Source organism: Chamaea fasciata, unplaced genomic scaffold, assembly GCF_029207755.1.
Source record: "Chamaea fasciata isolate MVZ Bird 193981 ecotype frontalis unplaced genomic scaffold, bChaFas1.0.hap1 SCAF_1, whole genome shotgun sequence".
NCBI classification, from domain to species: domain Eukaryota; kingdom Metazoa; phylum Chordata; class Aves; order Passeriformes; family Sylviidae; genus Chamaea; species Chamaea fasciata.
In genome coordinates, this window is record NW_027094086.1 from 62,617,247 (window position 1) to 62,638,207 (window position 20,961).

The 20,961-nt window shown below is 39.6% G+C and overlaps 1 protein-coding gene across 1 annotated transcript in view; it reads right to left on the bottom strand.

Moving 5' to 3' along the window:
- Positions 1–888: 888 nt before the first annotated feature.
- GALNT12 (polypeptide N-acetylgalactosaminyltransferase 12) overlaps positions 889–20,961 on the bottom strand; it is a 47,155-nt gene continuing 27,082 nt past the window's right edge. Inside the window, exons 7-10 of the mRNA XM_066184955.1 lie at positions 18,323–18,454; positions 11,343–11,456; positions 4,989–5,144; positions 889–2,653 (exon numbers count right to left, since the gene is read on the bottom strand). Coding sequence (XP_066041052.1) covers positions 2,516–2,653; positions 4,989–5,144; positions 11,343–11,456; positions 18,323–18,454 — 540 coding nt within the window. The 3' untranslated portion in view covers positions 889–2,515. The remainder of the gene's footprint in view (positions 2,654–4,988; positions 5,145–11,342; positions 11,457–18,322; positions 18,455–20,961) is intronic.

Consider the following 20,961-nt stretch of genomic DNA (forward strand, 5'->3'; position numbering starts at 1 on the left):
TTTCTATGAGACATCCAGCCCCATCTCTGCTCAAGAGAAGTTCAAAGTCCACAGTCCATTCCTCAGCAGGCAGCCCTGACCTCCTGCAAAAGGAAGTCTGGAAATGTTAAAGGAAGTCTGAAGATGTGCTTCATTATTCGAATGCTTGGTGGAGTCCTTCACCCTCCAAACCTGAAGCCAGACATTAATACAACTCCAGTGAGGTGAGAAGAAGAAAAGGCTACCAAGGAATAAAAAAAGGTAAGTAGAGGGACTAAAAGGCCAACACAGAGGAAGCAAGCTGGTGGCATTGCTAATGTTCAGTGTTTGCTTTTGAACTCAAGTGTGTTTGTCTAGAAAATATGCAACCTAGGCTAGCCGATTTGCTGGCACTTGTGAAAACATCTTAGCTGCAGGAAGCCAAAAACATCAATACTTCCCTCTAAACAAGGGCAAAGTGAAAGGATGTATAGAAAATAAATTCCAGTTACTAAGTTTCATTTGCATACCACCATCTGATAATGAAATCTTGAAATCCCAAGACTAAGAAAACCTCACTGAGAGTGGAGGTCAAGTGAGAGCCTTGGCTATAATTCTAGTAGCTGGGCTTTTATCAGTTAATAACATTGCTCAATCAGCAGTCAAGAAGGCAAAGCAGAAATTAATAGAAAATCCTTGCTGTTCTCTCATGCAGCCACTCACTTTTGATTTGTGGCTCCACAAGTGTAAACCACTGCTGCTACCGGGTGAACAGAACCATTACTGAGTTCAGGAAACAGAACCTGAGACAGCATAAAATAAAGCTGTCTTCTCCCAAGTGCTGTAGCGATCTGGGCCTAAGAGATCAGCAAAATGATCCAATGAAAACCACTGACCACCAGAAAAAAAAAAAAAAAAGTTGTTAAGACATTTCCCACTCTACCAAATCACAAAATATTTTATTAATTCTAACATCAGTTTCATCAGTCCAGTCCACAGAGACAAAACTTCAAAGGTGCTCACAAAAACATTCTATCTACATGGGTAAGAAAGACTTTGGAAGAACCTATACATGTATCTCCTACAGGCAGAAACCCTGCCCCAAAACCCCAGTCGTATAAATAGGTATGCCAAAGTGACGAGGTTACGGGGATTCAAAGAAGAGCCTGAACATTTTTTACAGAAAACATGAACAAAAGCAAATAACAAAACACATACAAAATTAATCAAAACAGATGCCAAGACTTCTGAGGGAGAAAATGGTTGAAATTTTCATCCTTCTACACATAGGCATTCCTCCATCTGACAGAGAAACCCTTCTCATGAGCTGAACTGAAACTCTTCTAATCAACCTATGATAATGCTGATGGTCAGTGGCCAGACACACTGCTATACACACACTCCTTGTCTGATGGGGCAAGGCAGATCCCACACACCAGGGCACAAACCATCCTGTACTGGTGCAGATTACACCCCACATTTTCAACAGTACCATAGAGTCAACTCATCTAAAAGGATTTCACACACAAAATGCAAGTTATACCCCAAAGACAATTCTTTTTGTATTAATATAAGCTGTAATTCACAGAAATCAGTTGCAAAACCACTTTTAAAATATAATAGTTTTTACAGGAATAATTAAAACACTTAAATTTTAAGATTTATTTTCTTTAACTGCAATTTTGAAATTTTTTCAAAAGAATTACTGGCAGGTCTTATCTTGAAAGTCTTATGCACATTGAAAACCCACATAATGTTAAAGTTGGTTGTGCATTCTAGGACACAGCCACATAGCTGGGTCCATATAAAACTAAATAGCTTTCCCCAAAGCATCACCTTTAAATATTGTTGCCTTCTGCTTTTAAGAAAGATGAGAAAATCCCCATTTTACTCCCAAATCAACCTTAAGCATAATTAGAAACTTGTCAAGTGCCATGAACATCTAAAATTGTCAGAACATTTACGGTATATTATTGTCAAGCATGTGCAATCTGTATGCATCTAGATTGTTATTTGTGCAAAAACATGCAGACATACTCTGCCTTTATGCGTAAATCCACACTGTCTTCAGTGAGGGCTTTGTGGTAGTCACTTAGGGCAGAATATGGCCTACATTTACCTTCTTGGTATTTAAAAGACAAGAATAATTATTAACTACTGTCTGTTAAAAGACCCAACTGCAGAATGTTTTAGTAGAAAAATAAACACTTTAAGTTATTGACAGATTAACATTAGTGCAATTATTTTGATTGCCTTACTTCCACACAGTAGATTAAAAAAATATATTGTCACTTGTAAAAAGAACCTAAGACACTTCAGAAGCAGTTATGTAGCTGCCAAATAAAGACAAAGGGAGCAGATTCTGTGGCCCTTTATGAAGCTCTCAATACTTAGTGCCTTCTAAAGCTCCAGGAAACGAGATCCAAGGCTTGTCAACTAATTACAGTTCTTTCCATACAAAAATGTATCACGAGATTTTCAAAATGCTGACTAACTGCTGACTAGAAAGAGCACTTTTTTTTTTTTGCATCCAGCTATATCCTAGACAACATCTGGATCAACTTCTTTCTTTGAAGAACCATTTTTGGTAGTCCGAGTTGGTACAAGGTCGCAACAATGGTGCTGAGTTCCCATTGTAAGCATTTGCCTCGGCTTGTAGGCACTTCTGGGTTTGTGGGTGAAACAAGGTACCGTCCTACAAAAGACAGAAATAAAGCTTGCTTTTCAGGTCTGAAAAATTGCAGTCATATCACTGTGTTTTAAAGTAACAGAAAACATTTGCAACAAATAAACATCCCACCCATCCTTCCAATGGGGTTGGGCAGTAAAGCCTGACTTAAAGATGTCTGAAACTTTATCAAAAGATCCTGCTTTTAAACTTACGTAAACTGCTTTAGAGTGACTCATGACATCTCAACCTGTAAAGGATGTGCTAACATTTGCTTTCATTGCCTTTTTTTACTGGACAAGAATATGGCAGAAAAGAACTAAGCACAAGAATTACCCAAATTTAACAATTTGTTGCACACCTTGTAAGTAAAAAGTAAATATTGTTCATTAAGCATAAATGTTGGGCATATTTTTAGCAAGAAATTTTCTGTCTCTTCATAGGGTATATTTTTGGTGGAAAAAGTAAAAATATCTAAGTGTGCTCCTTGCCTGCACGATGTGTGTGGAGTTCACCTGCTTTGCTGAAGGGCAGTACAGCTGCCTCAAAGGTGTAAGGTCTGACAGGCCTCCACAGTCAAATTCCTAAAGAACACATTTTGAGACCTCAGGCCCTTTTGCTATGGTAATCTCCAACTGAAGTCTCTGTTCCAACCCAGGAGCACTGTCAGCTAGGATAGCGAGCTGCAAAAGGGCAGCGTGGCCAGCCCTGGGGGACTGCCCTGATCTGAGGCCATCCCCTTGGCCCGGGTGACACCCCCACATGCAAGCATTCCCAAGGCCCCTGGCAGCTTTGAAAGCAAAATGCCAACGCCTCGTTTCTGAGCATAACCCTGACTCCTGTAGAAGTCTGCTCCTTCCGTCATCAGGAATGTTGCACTTAATTGCATCCTGAGCCGCAGCATCTCCTGATGCCGAGCAGTGTGTGCTTGCTCACAGACTTGCTGACAGACTCAGCTGCTGAATTGCTTTCCTGCTTCCGTCATGATAATTCGAATTTTAGAGTGGATTAATAAGTATCCATATCACTCATTTTCGACTCAGTGTCCACAAGAACTTGGTTCTTGCCAAGCTACTGGGAAGGCTGTTCAAATCTTTGATTATACTCCATCCATAAGGACAGCTGTCTGACACTACTATGCACAAAGCAAAAGAAATGTGGTGCTGACACCTCACCCATCACTCACCTTGAAAGGTGGAGACTGGTGCTTTTGATTTAGTGCAGCAGCAGAAAAGGAATTGGAGCAGAGCAGTATGTTCAAATCACACAGAGGCACAAAGTGATCATGAGAAAGAACATTTAAAGTAATTCCTAAAGTCTCAGATGCTAAAATTAATGGTTAGGAATACAGTGGAAGCAGATGCATTCCTTAATATTTTTCAATTTTTTCATTTTCTCAATTTGAAAATTTCAGTTTTCTCAATTACTTCTTGAAGTGACTGAAGATCCTTCAATATATGTCATCTTAGGGATTAATGTATATGACCTTGAGCTTTTGTTAAAATTCAACATTGAAAATGAAACCATTTATAAAGTCAACCTTTTAAACATTTTTATTTAGTAATACCACTATGAGCTTCAATCTGGACTAGATTTAGGAAATGGGCAGTAATTTTCATCTTATTTTTTAGAGTTTACCCTGCTACCTGTCACTGGCAGTAGTATCAAAGTGTGACATTTGTCAGCCATGGAGCCTGTAGAGATTAGATGCATTATGCAGACACATTATGTAAATATACCATTTTGATATATTATGTGACCTTTTCCCTTAGCCAAATAACAACGCTCCAGAAGCTGACCAAGGGCATAATTTTTCATCCAGCTAATTTTCTCTCAGGCATCCAGGAGCTTCTTTACAGATTCAAAACTACTAAACACAAGTTTTTCTAATATCATGTAGTGGCAGCTGCTTGAAAGCAGGAAAGAGCACAAAGTAATGGTGGCGTGTGAAGTACTGGGGATATATGGTAATATAAATACAGGAAAATAAGTCAATGAAAAGAAAGCAGAAGTAGGCCAGCCATATGACTGGCTGGGGAAGGGTTATATTGAAGCAACTCAGCCTCAGGAGAAAACAGTAAGAGTGACATGCAAGAGAGAATGTTCCCAACCTCCTCGATGTTAACAAGGGTGCTTTCCTTTGTCTCATCTCCCTGTTCTTTATGACTGGAATAGTCCTTGCCTCCTACCCTGTTTCTGTGTTCAGATATTAAAAGCCAAGATAGCTTATTTCTCCCAGAGACCTGTGTCAGTGTTGTGGCCTTCACGATGTGTATCCAGTAAGATAAAATTTTTTTAAAATTAACAATTCTCCTTCCACCCACTCCCAAAAACAAACCTAAACCCAAGCAGGCACACTTACCTCTCTGAAAATAAACTTCTGGTTTTCAGGAACACTGTGGGTGTTTTCTTGACATAAGTACATTGTCAAGAAGTCAGTCCCTGAATCGACTGCCGCGCAGACTTCTGGATGTCGTGTGTTGTAACGTATTTCATTATGGGATGTGTACTCGAAAAACTACAAACCCAAGAGAAGAAACAAAGGACATCAGTCATTTCATATGTACACAGAGAGTATTTACAAAGAAGCTTATACTAAGAGACTATAATTAGGTTCACGAATAAAAGTTTCTGCTGTGAAGGAAAATTCTGCCAGAAATATTCAAGAGTCCGTAAGTTCTGCTGCTTACTATTTTACAGAAAATCAATCTCATCACACCACTGCTTTACTCTGGTAGCACTTAAAATGCATGAAATGCTGCATAAGCATCCTGGAAAACAGGCATTCCAGCATTAAAGAATTTCTGAAATTCAACTAATATTTGACTTTCACATTCTAGCCCCCCCCCCACTAAAAATAGGATGGGAAACAGTTTCTGGCCTGCCATTATGCCTTCTTAATTCAGTCATCACAAAGTAATATTACTGATTGTTCAAATGCAGTTTGGTCCAGGTTCATTCCCAGTTATAATGGTCTTTTCCAGTACTAAGGATGCATGGTGATGAGCATTTTGCTCTATAAAGTTTTAAGATATTATTTGAAGCAAATCAGTTACAGCTGCTTTCAAACATGAAAAAAAATTCCTTAAAGACAATTTACTATCTTTGCTTGTTGCACAATATTCTACAGAAGTGTTATGAACATTCTCTGAAACTCCTGGCTTCTGTAAGCAGTTATAGTTGAAGACTTCCTCAAAATTTTATACTTATCATGGACATTTGCCAGCTTTTGGACTTCATTAAAGAGAAACAGAGTTTGAGAGTTGTTTGTATTTAGCAAGCTTATAAATAATTTAGATGACTATAGTGCACGGATGTGTGTTTAGATCTGAGTTAGATTATACTCAATAAGTAGAGGAGAGTTTTATAAACATCAGAAAATTGCTTATTACCCATGGTACAGCTGCATTAGCAGAGACCAATAAAAGGAGGAAGGAGAGAAGGAATCCTCTTTTGTTTTGTTTCCCCTCTGGAGACTGTAAGGCTTTTTGAAGGGGGTTGTACCAATTCAGAAAAGTATGTACTTGAACTTACCACAAAAACATCCTTAACAACCACCAGGGCTAATAACCTTGAATGAGGAGTTGAAAAAGGAGTTTCAGTATAAACAGGATTGTGAGATTACAGAATCTGCAGCCATCCACTTCCAAGTGTAAGAGCTCTGATTAAGACTACACTGATAATAACTATTTCATGAAATCTGCACCTCCTGTTATCACAATCAGGAATTTCTCTGTCAAGGTGGCTGTCACAGCCATACACTGACCAATGCTGCCCACTGCATCACCCTGTGGAGCCTCATGGTTTTTTCTTTTCCAGCAAGGATGCAAGTGACCAACCCACCCACCTGTTTGCCACCATTCATTTGTGGTAAGCCACAAAGGAAAATGAGTGTTTTGAGAAAGCAACATCAGGTTTGAAGTCTCCCTGCTGACATAAGACCCTGGAGACCATGATTTTCCTTTGAAACTTATTGCTAAGATCTGTTCCTACAATGTAGGTTGCACTACCTTTACATTTGTCTTATGCAAAAAAAAAAAAAAAAAAAAAATCTCATCAACAACAAAGGTAAATTGTGTGAATACTAGTTCTTTTATTATTTACCCTAATAGGCAGCAGCTATTCCCTGGCCTTTAGGCTTTATTCCCAGGTCCAGTATCTGATTGACACATGGAAAACCCACTACTTTTGTCACCACAGTGAGCTACAGACATGCATTTTAATCCTACGGCTTGTGAATAAAGAAAAAGCCTCAGTTCTGCTCAGTTGTGTGTGGATGGACACTTTTCACAGCTGCCACTTTCACAAAGCCATATTTAGAGCCTTGCTCATTAGGGGATTTATTAGATATAATAACTCTTTAGCAATTTGTATTATAAGTGAAAGCCTGCAAGCTGCTGACTGTACCAGATGCATCAAGAATAAATGGAGCAGCTACTAGATCAGAGCACTTCTTACTACTGATATCTTTCCTGAATGGTCTCTCAAGGACTTGCACCAGATTCCGAAGAAGAGCAAGTAAAATGGTTAATTTCTGGATAACCTTGAGGAATGGGGTTTTAGTACTAGCAACCAAGCACTCCTGCCTTGTTGCCCAATGAACATAATGCAGTTCATTACCCTACACTGCTTCAAACTGAATACATACTTCAGGCTTTGGGCTTTTCCAAGCTCTGGTAATACAGGAAATAAATATCTTCCTTCTCAAAAGGTAAAGTGTTTTTTACTCCTCTTTTCTTGCATTTTGTCAGCAGAAAGAAAGCATTTTCAAACTAATCTATGACCAAATAACTAGTAGCCTTACTGCATTTCTTTCCTTCTGAGAATCAGTAGATTCCCTTAAGTGCTATTGGGAAACTTGATGAGGCCTTTTTGCCAATGTCTCTGGCTTCTGAACAATCTACAGGATATGCCTCAGCTGAATCAGTGTCTCTCTGATACTGGGGCCAGCAGCAGATTTTGGCCACCTCACCGGACCCTGAAACACACTCTCATCCTTCACTGAGCCTGGCTACTGCTGTTTTGCTGGCAGGAAAAAGTTTGCACTTGATGGGTAGAACCAGCAAGGAGGTTATCAGGTCTGATACTCTTTTTTGCTGAAAACCCAAGGGCTTTGCTTCCCTCTCACTATTTACATCACTCCAAATGGGGATTCTGGGAAGAACACTGTCAGTCAGTGTCTTCCCATCCTTTTATCACATCAGGTTGATTTCTTGCCATCACATATTGTTGCCCTCTGTACTGCTTCCCAGCCCTACCCAGAAGGGCAAAGGGCTTTACTGGTGTTTCATTTCAAAGCCTTTCATTCTCATCTGTGGGACAGACACTCCCACAAAACATAAGCAGCCTGAGGAACAAGCAAACAGTAGCCAGTGTTTTGCATATTCCCTAATTCTCTTCCATATACACTCAGCTCTTAACACTGCAGTGTTATCCTCACTTTCTTGTAATAGTGAGCATGCTAATTTTTAAAAACCTCCAGTTATTTTCTTATGTTCACACAAAAGGGGTAAAGAAAACCCTCTCAATTAGACCATGGAAGGAAGGAAGGAGAGTTGTTCAGCTTCAAGGAAAAACAGCAAGAAATTACAGGAACTTTAGTTTTCTGAGAGTGCTTTTATTCATAGGAGCAGGTGCTGGACCTTATAAATAACCAAGTGCACAGAGTTCTCTCCTCTCAGCGCAGTGCACACAGATATTCGGAGGTCACTAAGTGGAGATTTATTTCCAGTGAGGAGTCTTGCAGTTGTCCCTACATAAACAGCCATCTGCCTTGGTGAGGGACAGGGAACTATAGCAAAGCTTGGAATGAGGGTTTGCTGCTAAAGCTCTATATAGGCAATGAGTGGATTGATGAAAACAAACTCAAGGAGGAAAGGCAGGAAGAGTTTGGGATTAGAATGGTAGATTCCCTTCCAAGGGGCCAAAGAGAAGTCAAGGGCTGCCTGTTGTCAGTCAACATCTCTGAAACTCTGTGGTTGTTGATACTAGAGGATCACCAAACCTTGCCACAATCATTTCACCAGTAGACAGCAATGGATGTAAACGTGGAAGATTTGACTGTTTTGGTCCGACAGTGTCACCTGCCAAGGAATTCCCACCACAGGGAACAGCCTGCTACCTTTTCAGAATGACTGTCAAGAAGGTGGTGGGATGGGAAAGAAATGGAGAGAAATGTCCTGCCGGTAGGTTTCACAGCTATTTGTGAGTCAGCAAAAGGAGCTGCAAGTCCAGCAACCCCAACTTCATTTCCCATCTCACTTGTGTTTCTATGTCTTGTCTTATTTTAGGACAATAAGACAAGTTATTTGTCTTGTTCCCTCTGTTCCCTCACCCACAACTCTTCCTGCTGTCCACTTATTCTCTTGCAATTACCTATCACCCCTACTCACGCCCCGCTTTGCCAGCTGGTATCTCAGCTCCCACATTCAGTAACCCTGCCCCTTTCCACTAAAATGTTCTCCAATGACTCTGCTTGGTTCATTCCCTGTCTTACTCCTTCCTCTATGACACATGCCCTGCTCATCACCTGTTGCTCAACCTCTGTCCCAAACTACTACTGCCGTTTATCACCTCGGCCCTTTCTCCCTGGCTCCAGCCAGCCCTCCCATGCCTTTTGCCCATTTCACCTATCTTGTTTTACCCATTTCCCGTGTTTGGCCTTCCCTCCTCAGGCTCTCCAGTTCTCTTGAGTCATCTCATATTTTCCTTTATTGGTTTATATTGCGGTAAGGTGGTTTCTCCATTTCTTCTTCCTCCTTCTGCTTGGATGCCAGCAGAGGGAGTGGTTTGCACAGTTCCCAGAGCGTTGCTGCTGTCAGCCTGGCACCTGCTGCCCCAGGTATGTGGATGCACTGCACCATTAGCAGAGATGGGACAGCATTCATGCCCAGTGATGTGGTATCTTGCAGTAAATTCAGTTAATCTCTTAGTGCTAGCTAAACAAAGGATAACTAAAAATGTCATCTCGCGACTATTCGTCTCTCAATTGTGCTTCTCTTTTGCTTTCACCTTTTATCCTATGTCTTTATTCTTTCTTGAGGAAAGGGATAAAATTTAAGCTAACTCTTTTTGCTCACAGAAATGCAAAAATTGCAACCTCTCTGCTCTCTGTAATCTGTAATACAAGGAGAAATAAATCTATAAATACCTTTGGCACATTAGTATGTAATCCTATACGCAAAATGCTTCTTAATCTACAAAAGCAATCAATGTTACTTATAAGAAAGTGACTTCACTGGGTTAAGAGATTATTAACTTCTCTTCTGTATAGATCTATAGAAGTATTCTTAACTTGGGCATGAATCTGAACTGAGGGAGTAAAAGGGGTGAGGTGGGTCTTAGCATAATTGGCACACATCTGTCAGTATTGAGTTCCTTTGGCTTTTATGGTGCAAGATTCTCCCCCTGCCTCCCTCTGCATCTTGACCTTAAGGACAGAAATATTACAAAACTTAAGACATAAACCAGACATGAGCTAATAAATAATACTAAATAGTAGCTATAATACTTTAGGCAATAAACATGCCATCAGCAACAAAGCTATTTCCTTATAAGATCTGAGGTACATTGCTTTTTCTTTCCCCATTCTCATGTAAAGTGCAATTCATACTAGAAGTTTTCTCCAATACAGACTTGTCTTACACTCCTCAAGCTTTTATGTTTGTTTTTTTTTAAAGCAGAGTTCAGAACGGTAGCAAATACACTGCTTAACTGGCACATCTCTGGCTTCTTTCCAAACTTTGTTTTCCCTTTTTTCCTTTTTCCAAATGATCCTAACTGTTTGGATTAATTTCATTTAAAAAGGACCTAATCAGTCAAGCCACCCAAGCTGTCACAGGGTCATGTACAAGAGGTCTCACAAGACCTTTGGTACTCAGCACCAATGAGACCGTACCTCAAGTACTGTGTTTGCTCTAATCTGGGTTAGAAGCCAAAAATCAAGATAGGCAAGTATATGCCCCACATCAAACACCAAACTTCAAATCTGAAAGGTGGTCACTCAAAACTATGCAAAACAGCCATTCTAGCTTGGCACACAGTGCCCCACACTACTTTTACTGTGGCATTATGCATAGAGGCTTATAAGCATCAAAACTAACCACTGCTGCACACAGTTTCAGTCAACATGGAGAAAGCAAACAGCATTTTCAGCTTCAGAAGTTAAAAACAAGGCAGCAAGAATTAAAGTGTTAAAGAGAACGCCTGTTCTCCAGGACTGTGGATCCCAAGCCCAGGAGGATGCTTCTGTAGGACAGCAGAAGATGTGATCCAAAACCTCTTGGGTAGTTGGACAAGCACCACGAGGAAGAAACATGACAGACACAGGTGGAACTAGGTGAGGTCTCCAGTGTTATTAAGGGCTTTAGAGGCATGGACAGACAAAAGCTCAAAGGGGTTTTGGAGATGAGTGAACACTGGCCTGTGAGCACTATAGCTGCACTGATATGCTATTAACCCCTGCTAATGAGCTCTGTGGAAAGGCATAATAAAGGTATGCATGAGTTCCCTGGGCTGGGTAGACACATCCTCAGAATGAAGAAAATCTGACCTGAAGATACATCAAAATAAAAAACATGTAGTGCAAGAATCAAAACTCAAACTAAGATCACCTTACTGTGGCAACACATTCTCTCAGCCCTACTGCAATTACTTTACCATGCTTCCTTCCATTACAACCGTGTTAGTGAAAATTAAAATAAAACATTATTCTTACCTGATTCTGTCCCATGCCGTGGCATGGGTAGAGTATGACCCTCTGTCCAGTTACTTGATGTTCATTTGTAGGGTTATAATCAAAGCAGAAGTTTTCCATTCCTCTATTCTTCAGCTAATCAAAACAAAAAAAAATACTTTAAAATATTAGTCTAAAGTAAGGAAGATGTTCTGTAGTCACTCCACACCCATCCTGCTGGGCTCTGAGATCCATCCCAAAGCTGGTGCAAATCAACTGGAATAGATCAAAGGGGTGCAATGGTAACATCTTTCAGACTAATGTGAAATAAAACTGCACCATCTTGACTTTGAGCATTGAAGCAGCCAGACATGATGGCTTCCCCAAGGAATGACACTGTGTTCCAACATATTTGCAAAGGAAGTGGATAGAAACTATGAAAAACTGTGTTTAAACCCAACCAGCCAGCAACTCATGCAGAACAAAAGAGTCTGCCATGCCTTTTTCCCCCAGGATCTACTTGTTCAATTTTCTTATGAAAAGATGACTACATACTTTTCTCAGTTTGTCAAATGGGAAATGTTAGGAGGATTTGTTCTCAAAAGGACTCCAGTACCCTCTTGAGGCAGAAAAAGAAGACAGACTTTAGGATCAGAAATCTTGAAAGTGGGTAAAATATATCTTTGAAATGAGACACTAGGTGAGATAATAAATGCTCTTTATTCATGTTGCTGATCTCTGACAGAAGAGGTGCATAAATTTTAGATTAAATTTTAAAATATTAAGTTAGCTAATTTTAAAAACAACAGGTTAGTTAACAAGGATTTGCATTTAAGTATTCAGGAGAAGAGGCAAAAATAACTGAAAATAAGTTAAACAATCACAAAACAACCACTGATTCCTGGTATTAGCCACATAACCAAATTTGAAATTACACAGAGCAGAAATAGGTTCTGTAAACAAGAAGCTGAATGCCCCTGTTTCTGAGTGTAATTATATCACAGACAAAAAGAATAGGCAGAGTAAATCTCAGAAGAGTTAGCTCAGCAAGGTGTAATTTCACTGCTCTTCCCTGGTCATGATAATCGTATCCTGAGTTCTTAATGTGGAAAATGAGCGGACACACAGGGATTGCAGGCGGCTAAAAACTAAACAAACAAGACAAACCCTGCAGGGCCTAAACCCACCAGACAGCAAACCACACAAGTTGGAAAATTAAATACTTGTGTTCTATACACGTTTGCTTTGCCAACTTCTACTTTTAGTGCTACCCAACATCGTCTTTCCACTGCTTTGTGCTCACTCCCACAGACCACTGCAACCCTCCTTGAACAGTCAAAAGAAAACATTCTGTTTACCTTCCTAATGGGAGGCAAGAAATACACTTAGAAAAACAGGAAAGAGGAGTGTCTTACACAGATGGTTTTTAACACTGCCATGGAACCACATAAACCCAACAAATAAGCTTCTCATGTTTCTACATTCTACATCAGGAAATATCAACTTGAAAGTCATAACCACTTAAAATGATAATTTTATCTCCACAATTGTTGTTGGCAGCAGCTGTCTTCAGGACCAGAGGATCTCCCATTAGTATGTTTAATAACATATGACTCTGCCTGACTGTCAGTTGGCTCCAAGGGCAGCAAAGCCCTTATCCATCGTGCCCTTCCAGGCAACCCAATGACTTCACTAGTGCTCTTTGCCATCAGCCCCGGCACATGCTCAAGCGTCAGCTCCCTTCTGGGAAATTTTAACTCATCTGTTCAAAAATGCCTTGTACCACCAGAACTACAATAACTCTCCTATGCATGTTACTCAATGCCCAAATACACACAACAAAAGATGTGTAAAAGCTTACTAAACTTAAGCTTCATTTCAGATGGTTTGAAAATGAGGCTGTGCTCCAGGATGTTACCCTGTATGTTCACTCCTTTTTCTCTTTCATGCATAAATGCTTGTGATGCATGCTGACATCTTCCTACAGGTACATGGGCCATATGGTTCACCTGGTTCTTTTATTTTGTCAGACATTGGTCGATATGCTCATGTTTCATCAGGAAGCCCAATAGGTATTCAAGACCTAATTAGTGAGAATAGTATATTCTAGGCTTTTAAATTACCTGATCTGAAATGACACAGAAAAATTTGAAAATCTGACTGCAGCACCATTTATTAAAAAAAACCCCAAAAAACCCCAAAAAAACCCCACCAAAAAACAACACAAAAACCCACAAACCTGCCCTCTGTTCCAAGGCAGAAAAAAGTATGAGAGAATTTGTGAATTTTTTTCTCTTGTTAAATGAGACTATACAGTTTATGTTTCTTTTATGTGCAAGAGCTCTATCAAAACTGTGATCATCCACTCATTTCTGAAGCTCTGTTCATTCCCACATCCACCATAAACAAGTCATGCAATAAGAACCAAATTTTCTCTGTGACTTACCTTAGTTCTTTTGCAGAATGCTGCATTAGAGAAACAGAAGCGAGAAAAAATGTTGATCACCTTGCCATTGAAACACATAGTTCAGATCTAAAACAATGTACCCATGCAGGACTATTGGCTGTAGGTTTTTTACAGCATTTTCCTCCTATTGAAACATTGCTGGTGTCAGTAAAATGCCATTTAGCTACCACTGTTTGGAGGCTGAGATAGGTAATAAACACCAGCCACTGAGGTATTCACCCTAGACCTTATCGCTTACTGCTAGGAGATGCTTAAATCTACTGTTTCCTAATATCTGGACACTTGCATATAACTACACAATACAGATGGCGTTTTATGAACAATTCTTATTTGGACTTGCATTTTTTTAAGATAAAGTCTTAAAAAAGTTTGTTTGATCGTAAATAAACCATCAACAACAGATTTTTGACATTAAAACTTCATTACATTAGTTGATAAGTACTGCCAATGGAGCACTGCCAACCTTTCTCTACAGCCACAAAATAGATCAGAATTCTCTTTATTCTGCCAGCGACAGTGGTGCTGATCCATTAGGGATATGGACAGATGATACTGTGGGACGCAGTAAGACATGAATTTGGAGCAAGCCAAACAGCTTCACTAGTACTGATCAAACATCAGCTTTTACCTCAAAGGTAATCTAAGCAGTCACAGGGAATGATTCAACTGAGTGAATGCAATTTCCATATCAACTGTTAACTTCTTAAAGGCAATGCTGAAAAGGGCATACAACGCTGATGACTAAAATCCTCTGAAGGAAGGTGACACACTAGTGTTGGGTTCATTGGCTCACCCCAGCAAGCCCAGATCTCCCTGGGAAGTTCAAAAATGTATAAGCATGTGGTTCAAGCAATGGTGTGTTCACTACCAAACACTTGAATTTTTCAAACGTCTTTTGAAAAAGCCTCTCCCTAGCTTTCAGAGGCTGTACAGCCAGTCAGGTGGTGCATATTTTCCTGTGATGGGCATAAGGTCACCAGGTCTAGTCAGTCCTAATCTTGGCTACCAATTCAATCTCAAGTGACGGCTTTACAAATTGGCTTTTAATGCAGTTTTAGAGGTATACCCTAGAGAGGGGACCCTGATACCTCTGAGAACTTGGAGCACCAGTCATGCAATAATATCTTTGATTTCATTATTTAAACCACAAAACTCTTTTCTTCTGCAAGCCTGTCCATAAATGTCATGTGTTCTTTAGATAATTTAAATAATGGTCTCTTGCATGTTGCAGCAAAACAAAATTCTTCATAGTTTTAAAGGCATAGTTTAAAATCTTCCTTCCATTTTTTTAAAATATTATATGTAGTCTAAATTAAAAGAAAATTATGACTGAGCACTTGGAAATGAAGATGAGATGGTCTTGGAGGAAAATGGGAAAGGAAGCTGTCAAAAGAAAAATTCAAGTTTTTGATTTCCCAACTGATTCAGTCAGTGACAGATGCCTTTACAGATAGAAGGCAGAAAGAGAGACCAGACAGAAAGTCAAAACACAAGACATCTATCAGCTTAGTTGCTTTACATTGAGCTGTAAGAAATATCAGCTAGAAACTGAGAAGAAAAACTTACCATGTCAGAACATAGTATGGTCTCACTGCCAAGTGATCGAGCTTACAGAAAATTAGAGTAAAATTCTGATTTTTTTGTCACCACTCTTTTTTAGAAACAATCTTGATGCCAAATTTAAAGCCTAAGTCACCGACTGACCATAATCTTTATCCTCAGATATGCATCTCAATGCCAGCCATACTTAATACACACCTTAGAAGAGAGAAGAGCCCTGACTATTCCCTTGCTTTGCAGCCATGCCTTTCCACAGTCACTGATAACACAAAAGGATCACAGAGCTGCCCAGCTGCTCTGTCTTCATCCAGCTGCACAATGCAGCGATGTCACCACACTAACACTGAACACACCAGCTGCCTCAAAGCTCTTCCTACAGACCACAGCACCCCTTCCCAGGGTAGTTAGGATTTGTAAGCTCTCCACTGTCCAGGTGGGCAAGCTGTGCAGAGCTGGGGCTCAAGTCTCGTTGCAATTTCACACCTACCTACTGGTAGGTACTCTGCCAGTAAGTGAATGCATGCTCAAGGATGGTCAAATCAGATGCTATGCCAGAAAAAAAGACATCCGTGTGCTACACAAGAGCCTAAAAGGTATTATAAGCCTTCACAGAAGTGCTGACATATTATCTTAACCCACTGAGTGCCTACCAGCTTCACTTCCTCCTGCCCCCCCAAAGAAATTATTCAAGTCAGAAGATTCATGTCCCACAAAGTTCCAAGCTGCATGAAGCCCAAGGAGAAGCAAGAAGATATTTATCTCATTCATAGGTCTCAGGCAGTTTGCAGGAATGCAATCATATCTCAGGAAAAAGGTTCATAATTCAGTATGCTTAAGTAAAGTTTTAGGCAGATAACTTTTTAGACAACCAAGCGTAGTATGGATATTTTTATCTATGTATCAAGAAAAAAAATGTAGCATAAGAGGCTGCTTGTCAGTGCACAGCACTGAATGCTGCTCAGTAATTCTTGACACCATTTGAATAACACATGGCTGACTTATGGGTAATCTTAGAAATATTTTCAACTTCAGTTCAAAAGTAAAAGTATTTTAAAGGGCAGTAAAAATCCCCATATTCCCTCATATTCTCTTTGAACAATTAAATAATCTCACACCAAGTTGAGCTGTTATCAAAGCTGACACTTTTAAATACAGTATTTTTGTGAACCAGGAAAGCACTATACAACTAAGGCAGGAGCAAAGAACACCATCAGTGATTCATTGAAGCTAGCAGATGGGACTTGATATCCACAAATCAGCTGAGTCAGTAGGTGTCGTTTCTGCACTCTCAATTTCTCCGAGTATAACCATATTTCCATCACATTTTAAATTCTTCCTCCCCCCAAAAAATTGGTGTATTCTCATTATGCTCACAACTAGATGACAGCATTTATGAATTGTTTTCAGAGAAATATGTAGAGCACACTTAAATTACACTCTAGATACCTCAAGCAGTTCTGAACAAGAGTTATTATTTCTAGGTACTGTCAACCCCTTGCCTGAGGATGACAATTATATCATAAAAGAAACTGCACAAATCCCTTCTCTTCCCCAGGAGGCTGAGGCACTATCGCTGGCACTAGTCTAATCCTCTCTTTCGGAGGGAGAAGGATGGAGGTGGAGGAAAGAATAAAATTCCTGAAATGCTCCTGGAAGGTAAGTCTTATAATACGTTACTGCTTCAACTGTCTCAGACCGTGTCAGCAGCAATCCAGCACAAAAGAGCAAAAACTGAACCAATATTGCACCAGGGTTTGTTCAAGGTACTGGATAATGGTGAGTAATACCTTTCACACCAGTGATCACACAGAGATACCACCTCTCCTGCAAGCTCCAAGACAAATGGAGGAGCGTGGCAATTCTCCCAGAGGCTCCTAAGGGCTTTTCTGACAACTGCTGCCCTCCCTGTGGGAACTGCCACAGCTCCCCAGGGGAAATACAGCTCTCCAGGGGAAATACAGCTCTCCAGGGGAAATCACAGCATTTCCACATTAGGATCTTTTTCATTCAGCAAGTTATGAAGCTATTAGGGCAGAATATTTTGTATGTCCACAGAGATCAATTTTTTTTTCCCTTTCCTGAAGGAGATTCAGCAAAGGCTGAGTAAGTGAAGGGCAGATGGCAGCCAGACAAGGGCTGGATGTAATGCAGCAGTGTGGGAATGCAGCTTAGCTGGATCTGCAGCGCGATCGAGTTACCAGCAAAAGTAATTTTAAGTCGATGTGGCATTCGGTAATCAGGAAGGTATTTGATACATCTGTGCCTGGTGGAAAGGTGCAGTTTTGTGTTCCTAACATGCAGCAGGTATCTGGCGATTTTTCAGAGGAAACAGGTATTTGCTGCATCATCTCTGCCTTCACCCCTTCCAGATGAGACTGCAGTAATGTGATACACATGGAGCTATAGTTTATATTTATTTGTAAGCTGCAAAAAGCATATAGCTGTCAACTCTTAAAAGAGAAGAGGATTCTGATATTGAACCCATTGCCTGTGTCCTTGCTGGTCTAAAGTGACCTCCAGATTAAAAATTAACGTGTTGGTTTTAATATACAGAATCCCCCATGATCTGGAAGCACTTAGCACTAGCTCTTTCCCATCGCCAGAGCATCATAGTTTTCATCAGATAAAATGTAAGAACATATGTTTCAAAGCACACTCTTTCTTTTCAAGTCAACAAGTAAAATAAAACTGTTCTCCTTTTTGTTATGCAACATTAAAAACCTCGTCCTTTGCTGCCTTTAACAGTCCTAAGATGTCACTTAGAAGGACTTATTAATGACAACATTACCTGCTCTTCTACTCTGTCACAGAACTCCTTCATAAACAGCATTCCCTTAAATAAAGATTCTGATAGGAACCACATTTTAAAGCCTACCAATTTTAACTGAATTCTACCAAAATCCCACACGGATTTCGGCACAAAAACACCTTCACACTGACTTAGTAGGAGAGCTCAGAAAACTGCAAGTAGGCCCCCTTCTCAGCAGCCACATACCATTCCAAAGAAGCCTGGTCTGTCCTCAGGTACGTGAAGTTCTGGATACACATTCTCCAAAAACCATTTAAAGTCCTTGCATTTCAGCTTCTCTCGTAGAAGTCTCCTTTCTGTCACATCTCCATATGGTTCCTGGAGAAAAAAAAAAAAAAAAGAAAAAAAGAAAAGAAAAAAAAAAAAAGAAAAAAGAAAAAAAATTTAAAAATCCAGAACAGATGCTCTCTTTTAAATTAACTGTATACATTATTAGGAACCGTATGCTACAGTGATGAGTAGGACTTCTAGCCAGGAAAAATCACCATGTTTGGGTGCTGGATTTGATTTCATTATCCTTACATTTGTTAAATGTTGACAAAAAAGAATTGGAACTGTGCAAGTAAAACTTTAAAATATTCTAGAAGACAGTTTGTCTGAGAAAACTCCCTGAATGTGCAAGTGAGGAAGCCCTTGAATACAGATTGCTGGAGACTCAGAAGGCGTATTGGAAAATAAAATTTCCTTTAGATAGATAATTGAAAATCTCCAAAGCAGTGAATGAATCTTGAGGATTTTAAATTGTACCACTATCCATTTGCAAATTACCTGTACAGTTTTACACTTAAGTGATGAAATTTGTAAAATCTGCTAATGCATCCTTTGAACTTCATCATTTTGGGGGGTGGGGAGTATGAAATCTTAAACCTCCAGAGAAAAGCTTTCATTGCAGACTTTTCCCTATCTATGGATTGGAGCAGAGTTCACATCTTTTTTATGTCTCTCTTCAAAAACCTATCTTTATATTGACTAGGGACTTCAGATAGTCAGGCATGAGACAGCGTTTGCAGCCCCCAGATTTTTACAGGTCACTTGACACACTCTTTCATCAAACCACAGATGGATTTGCATTTCTCAAAGCTGTGGAAATACCCCTGAAAACAGAAAGCAGATGTAAAGCAGAGGCAGAGATGCCTGTTTGAATAAACAAACAGCGTGGCATATTAGCTCTGAGGTCTGAACATTAATCTTGAAGTGAAACTTCATGGAACCAATTTTTGCAGCCATAGCATCAATCATTTTCCTGTTATGCTACAGAACTGAATATTTGGGTTTGATGAAGTAAAAAGGTCTGAACTCAACTACTGCAACAAGTGGTGCACAGAGTATTATGGAAACCAAAGTTCATTGGCAGCAGCTTTGATATGGGAAAAAATAACCCGCATGAGTTTCAGCTTATATCCACTGTGTTACAATAAGCCAATACAGGAAACTTCCAGTACTAACACACAAATATCCTTTAAAGTTAAAGCTCTGTCATTAAAGACATAAGATGCCCAGCACTTTACAAGAAAAATTGTCAGTGTTTATTGCACTTTCTGTGTATGACAAGCCGAAATCATCCTGGCATTGCCTATGGGCGAATCCCATATTTCTCTCCAAGTCAGACTCCGATAATAAAACCTAAATGGCTTTTATGATGCTAAAGTAAACCAATTATTACAAATGTGTGGCCTATAATAACTGAATTACCCAATTTAATCCAAACAAACACAAGATGAAAGCTAACCAAATTCATCTTCTCCAGCATATCTTTTAAAAGCCTAATGTTTTCAAGAGCAGTTTTCCCCTGCTGTGTCTATTGGGGTTGGCCACTCAGATGCGTGGGAGGCTCCCTGTGTCCCACAGGTTCCTCAGGTCTGATCCAGTGCAGCCAGAGGTGGATGCCCAGCAGCCCATCCCAGGCACAAAACCAGGAAAGCAGTGTTTAGAAAACTTTTCATGCAAAGAGATCGTGCTGGGGAGATCAGGCACCTCCAGAAACAAGCAACAGCAGACAATGATTTCTCAACGAGGCTTGAATTTCGGACCTTGTGACAGAGGTTCATTTAATTAATTTCTAGACACTGTGAGGACATTTCAGTGTTACTGTTTTCCAGCCTTCAGGCTCCTCACAATAAATATGTCCAAGTTATGAATTTGCACACGGCTTTACTGTTTTGACATACTCAATTTTCACAGTAATCATCTCCTGAAAAATTCTGCAATCAATGATCTTATATTTTCATTTCAAGGAAAATAAAAACATTAACTTAAAAGAACCTCCAAAACCAACAGAACTGATACTTGAAACATTTTATTAAGAACATTTTCATCTGAGTTCCCAGGACTGATTTTCATTAATTTCATCTTTTCAATATTGATTTTGGTTTCCGTTTGTTTTTTTCATTTTTTTAACTAAACATGGCGCAGCAGTAAACCAAACAGAAAAATCTATTTTGTTTTACATCAGTCCAAAGTTTTACAAGTGTCACAAGACAGGTAATTTTGCTAAATATTATTATAATGCTGTTTACCTGAAGGTCTACTGTCCCCTGAAACTTTTTGATTTGCATTCATTAATTGTGTAATTCTTCTTGAGAGTCCTGTATCAGGAGTCCTGTGTCATTTCACAGAAGCGCACATTTTAGGCTAAACAACTCCTCCTTGCTTTGATGACCTCACTTCACACTATTCTTTCCTTTATTCATTTAATATTGACATAGATTGGGCCACCTTGTACTCTTACAAAATTTTAAATTTTTTTAAAAGGAATTAAAAATTAATCTTATTCTATGCCAGGGAGAAAGTTTCAGAAGGAATAAGAAATAAACATAAAAAGCACT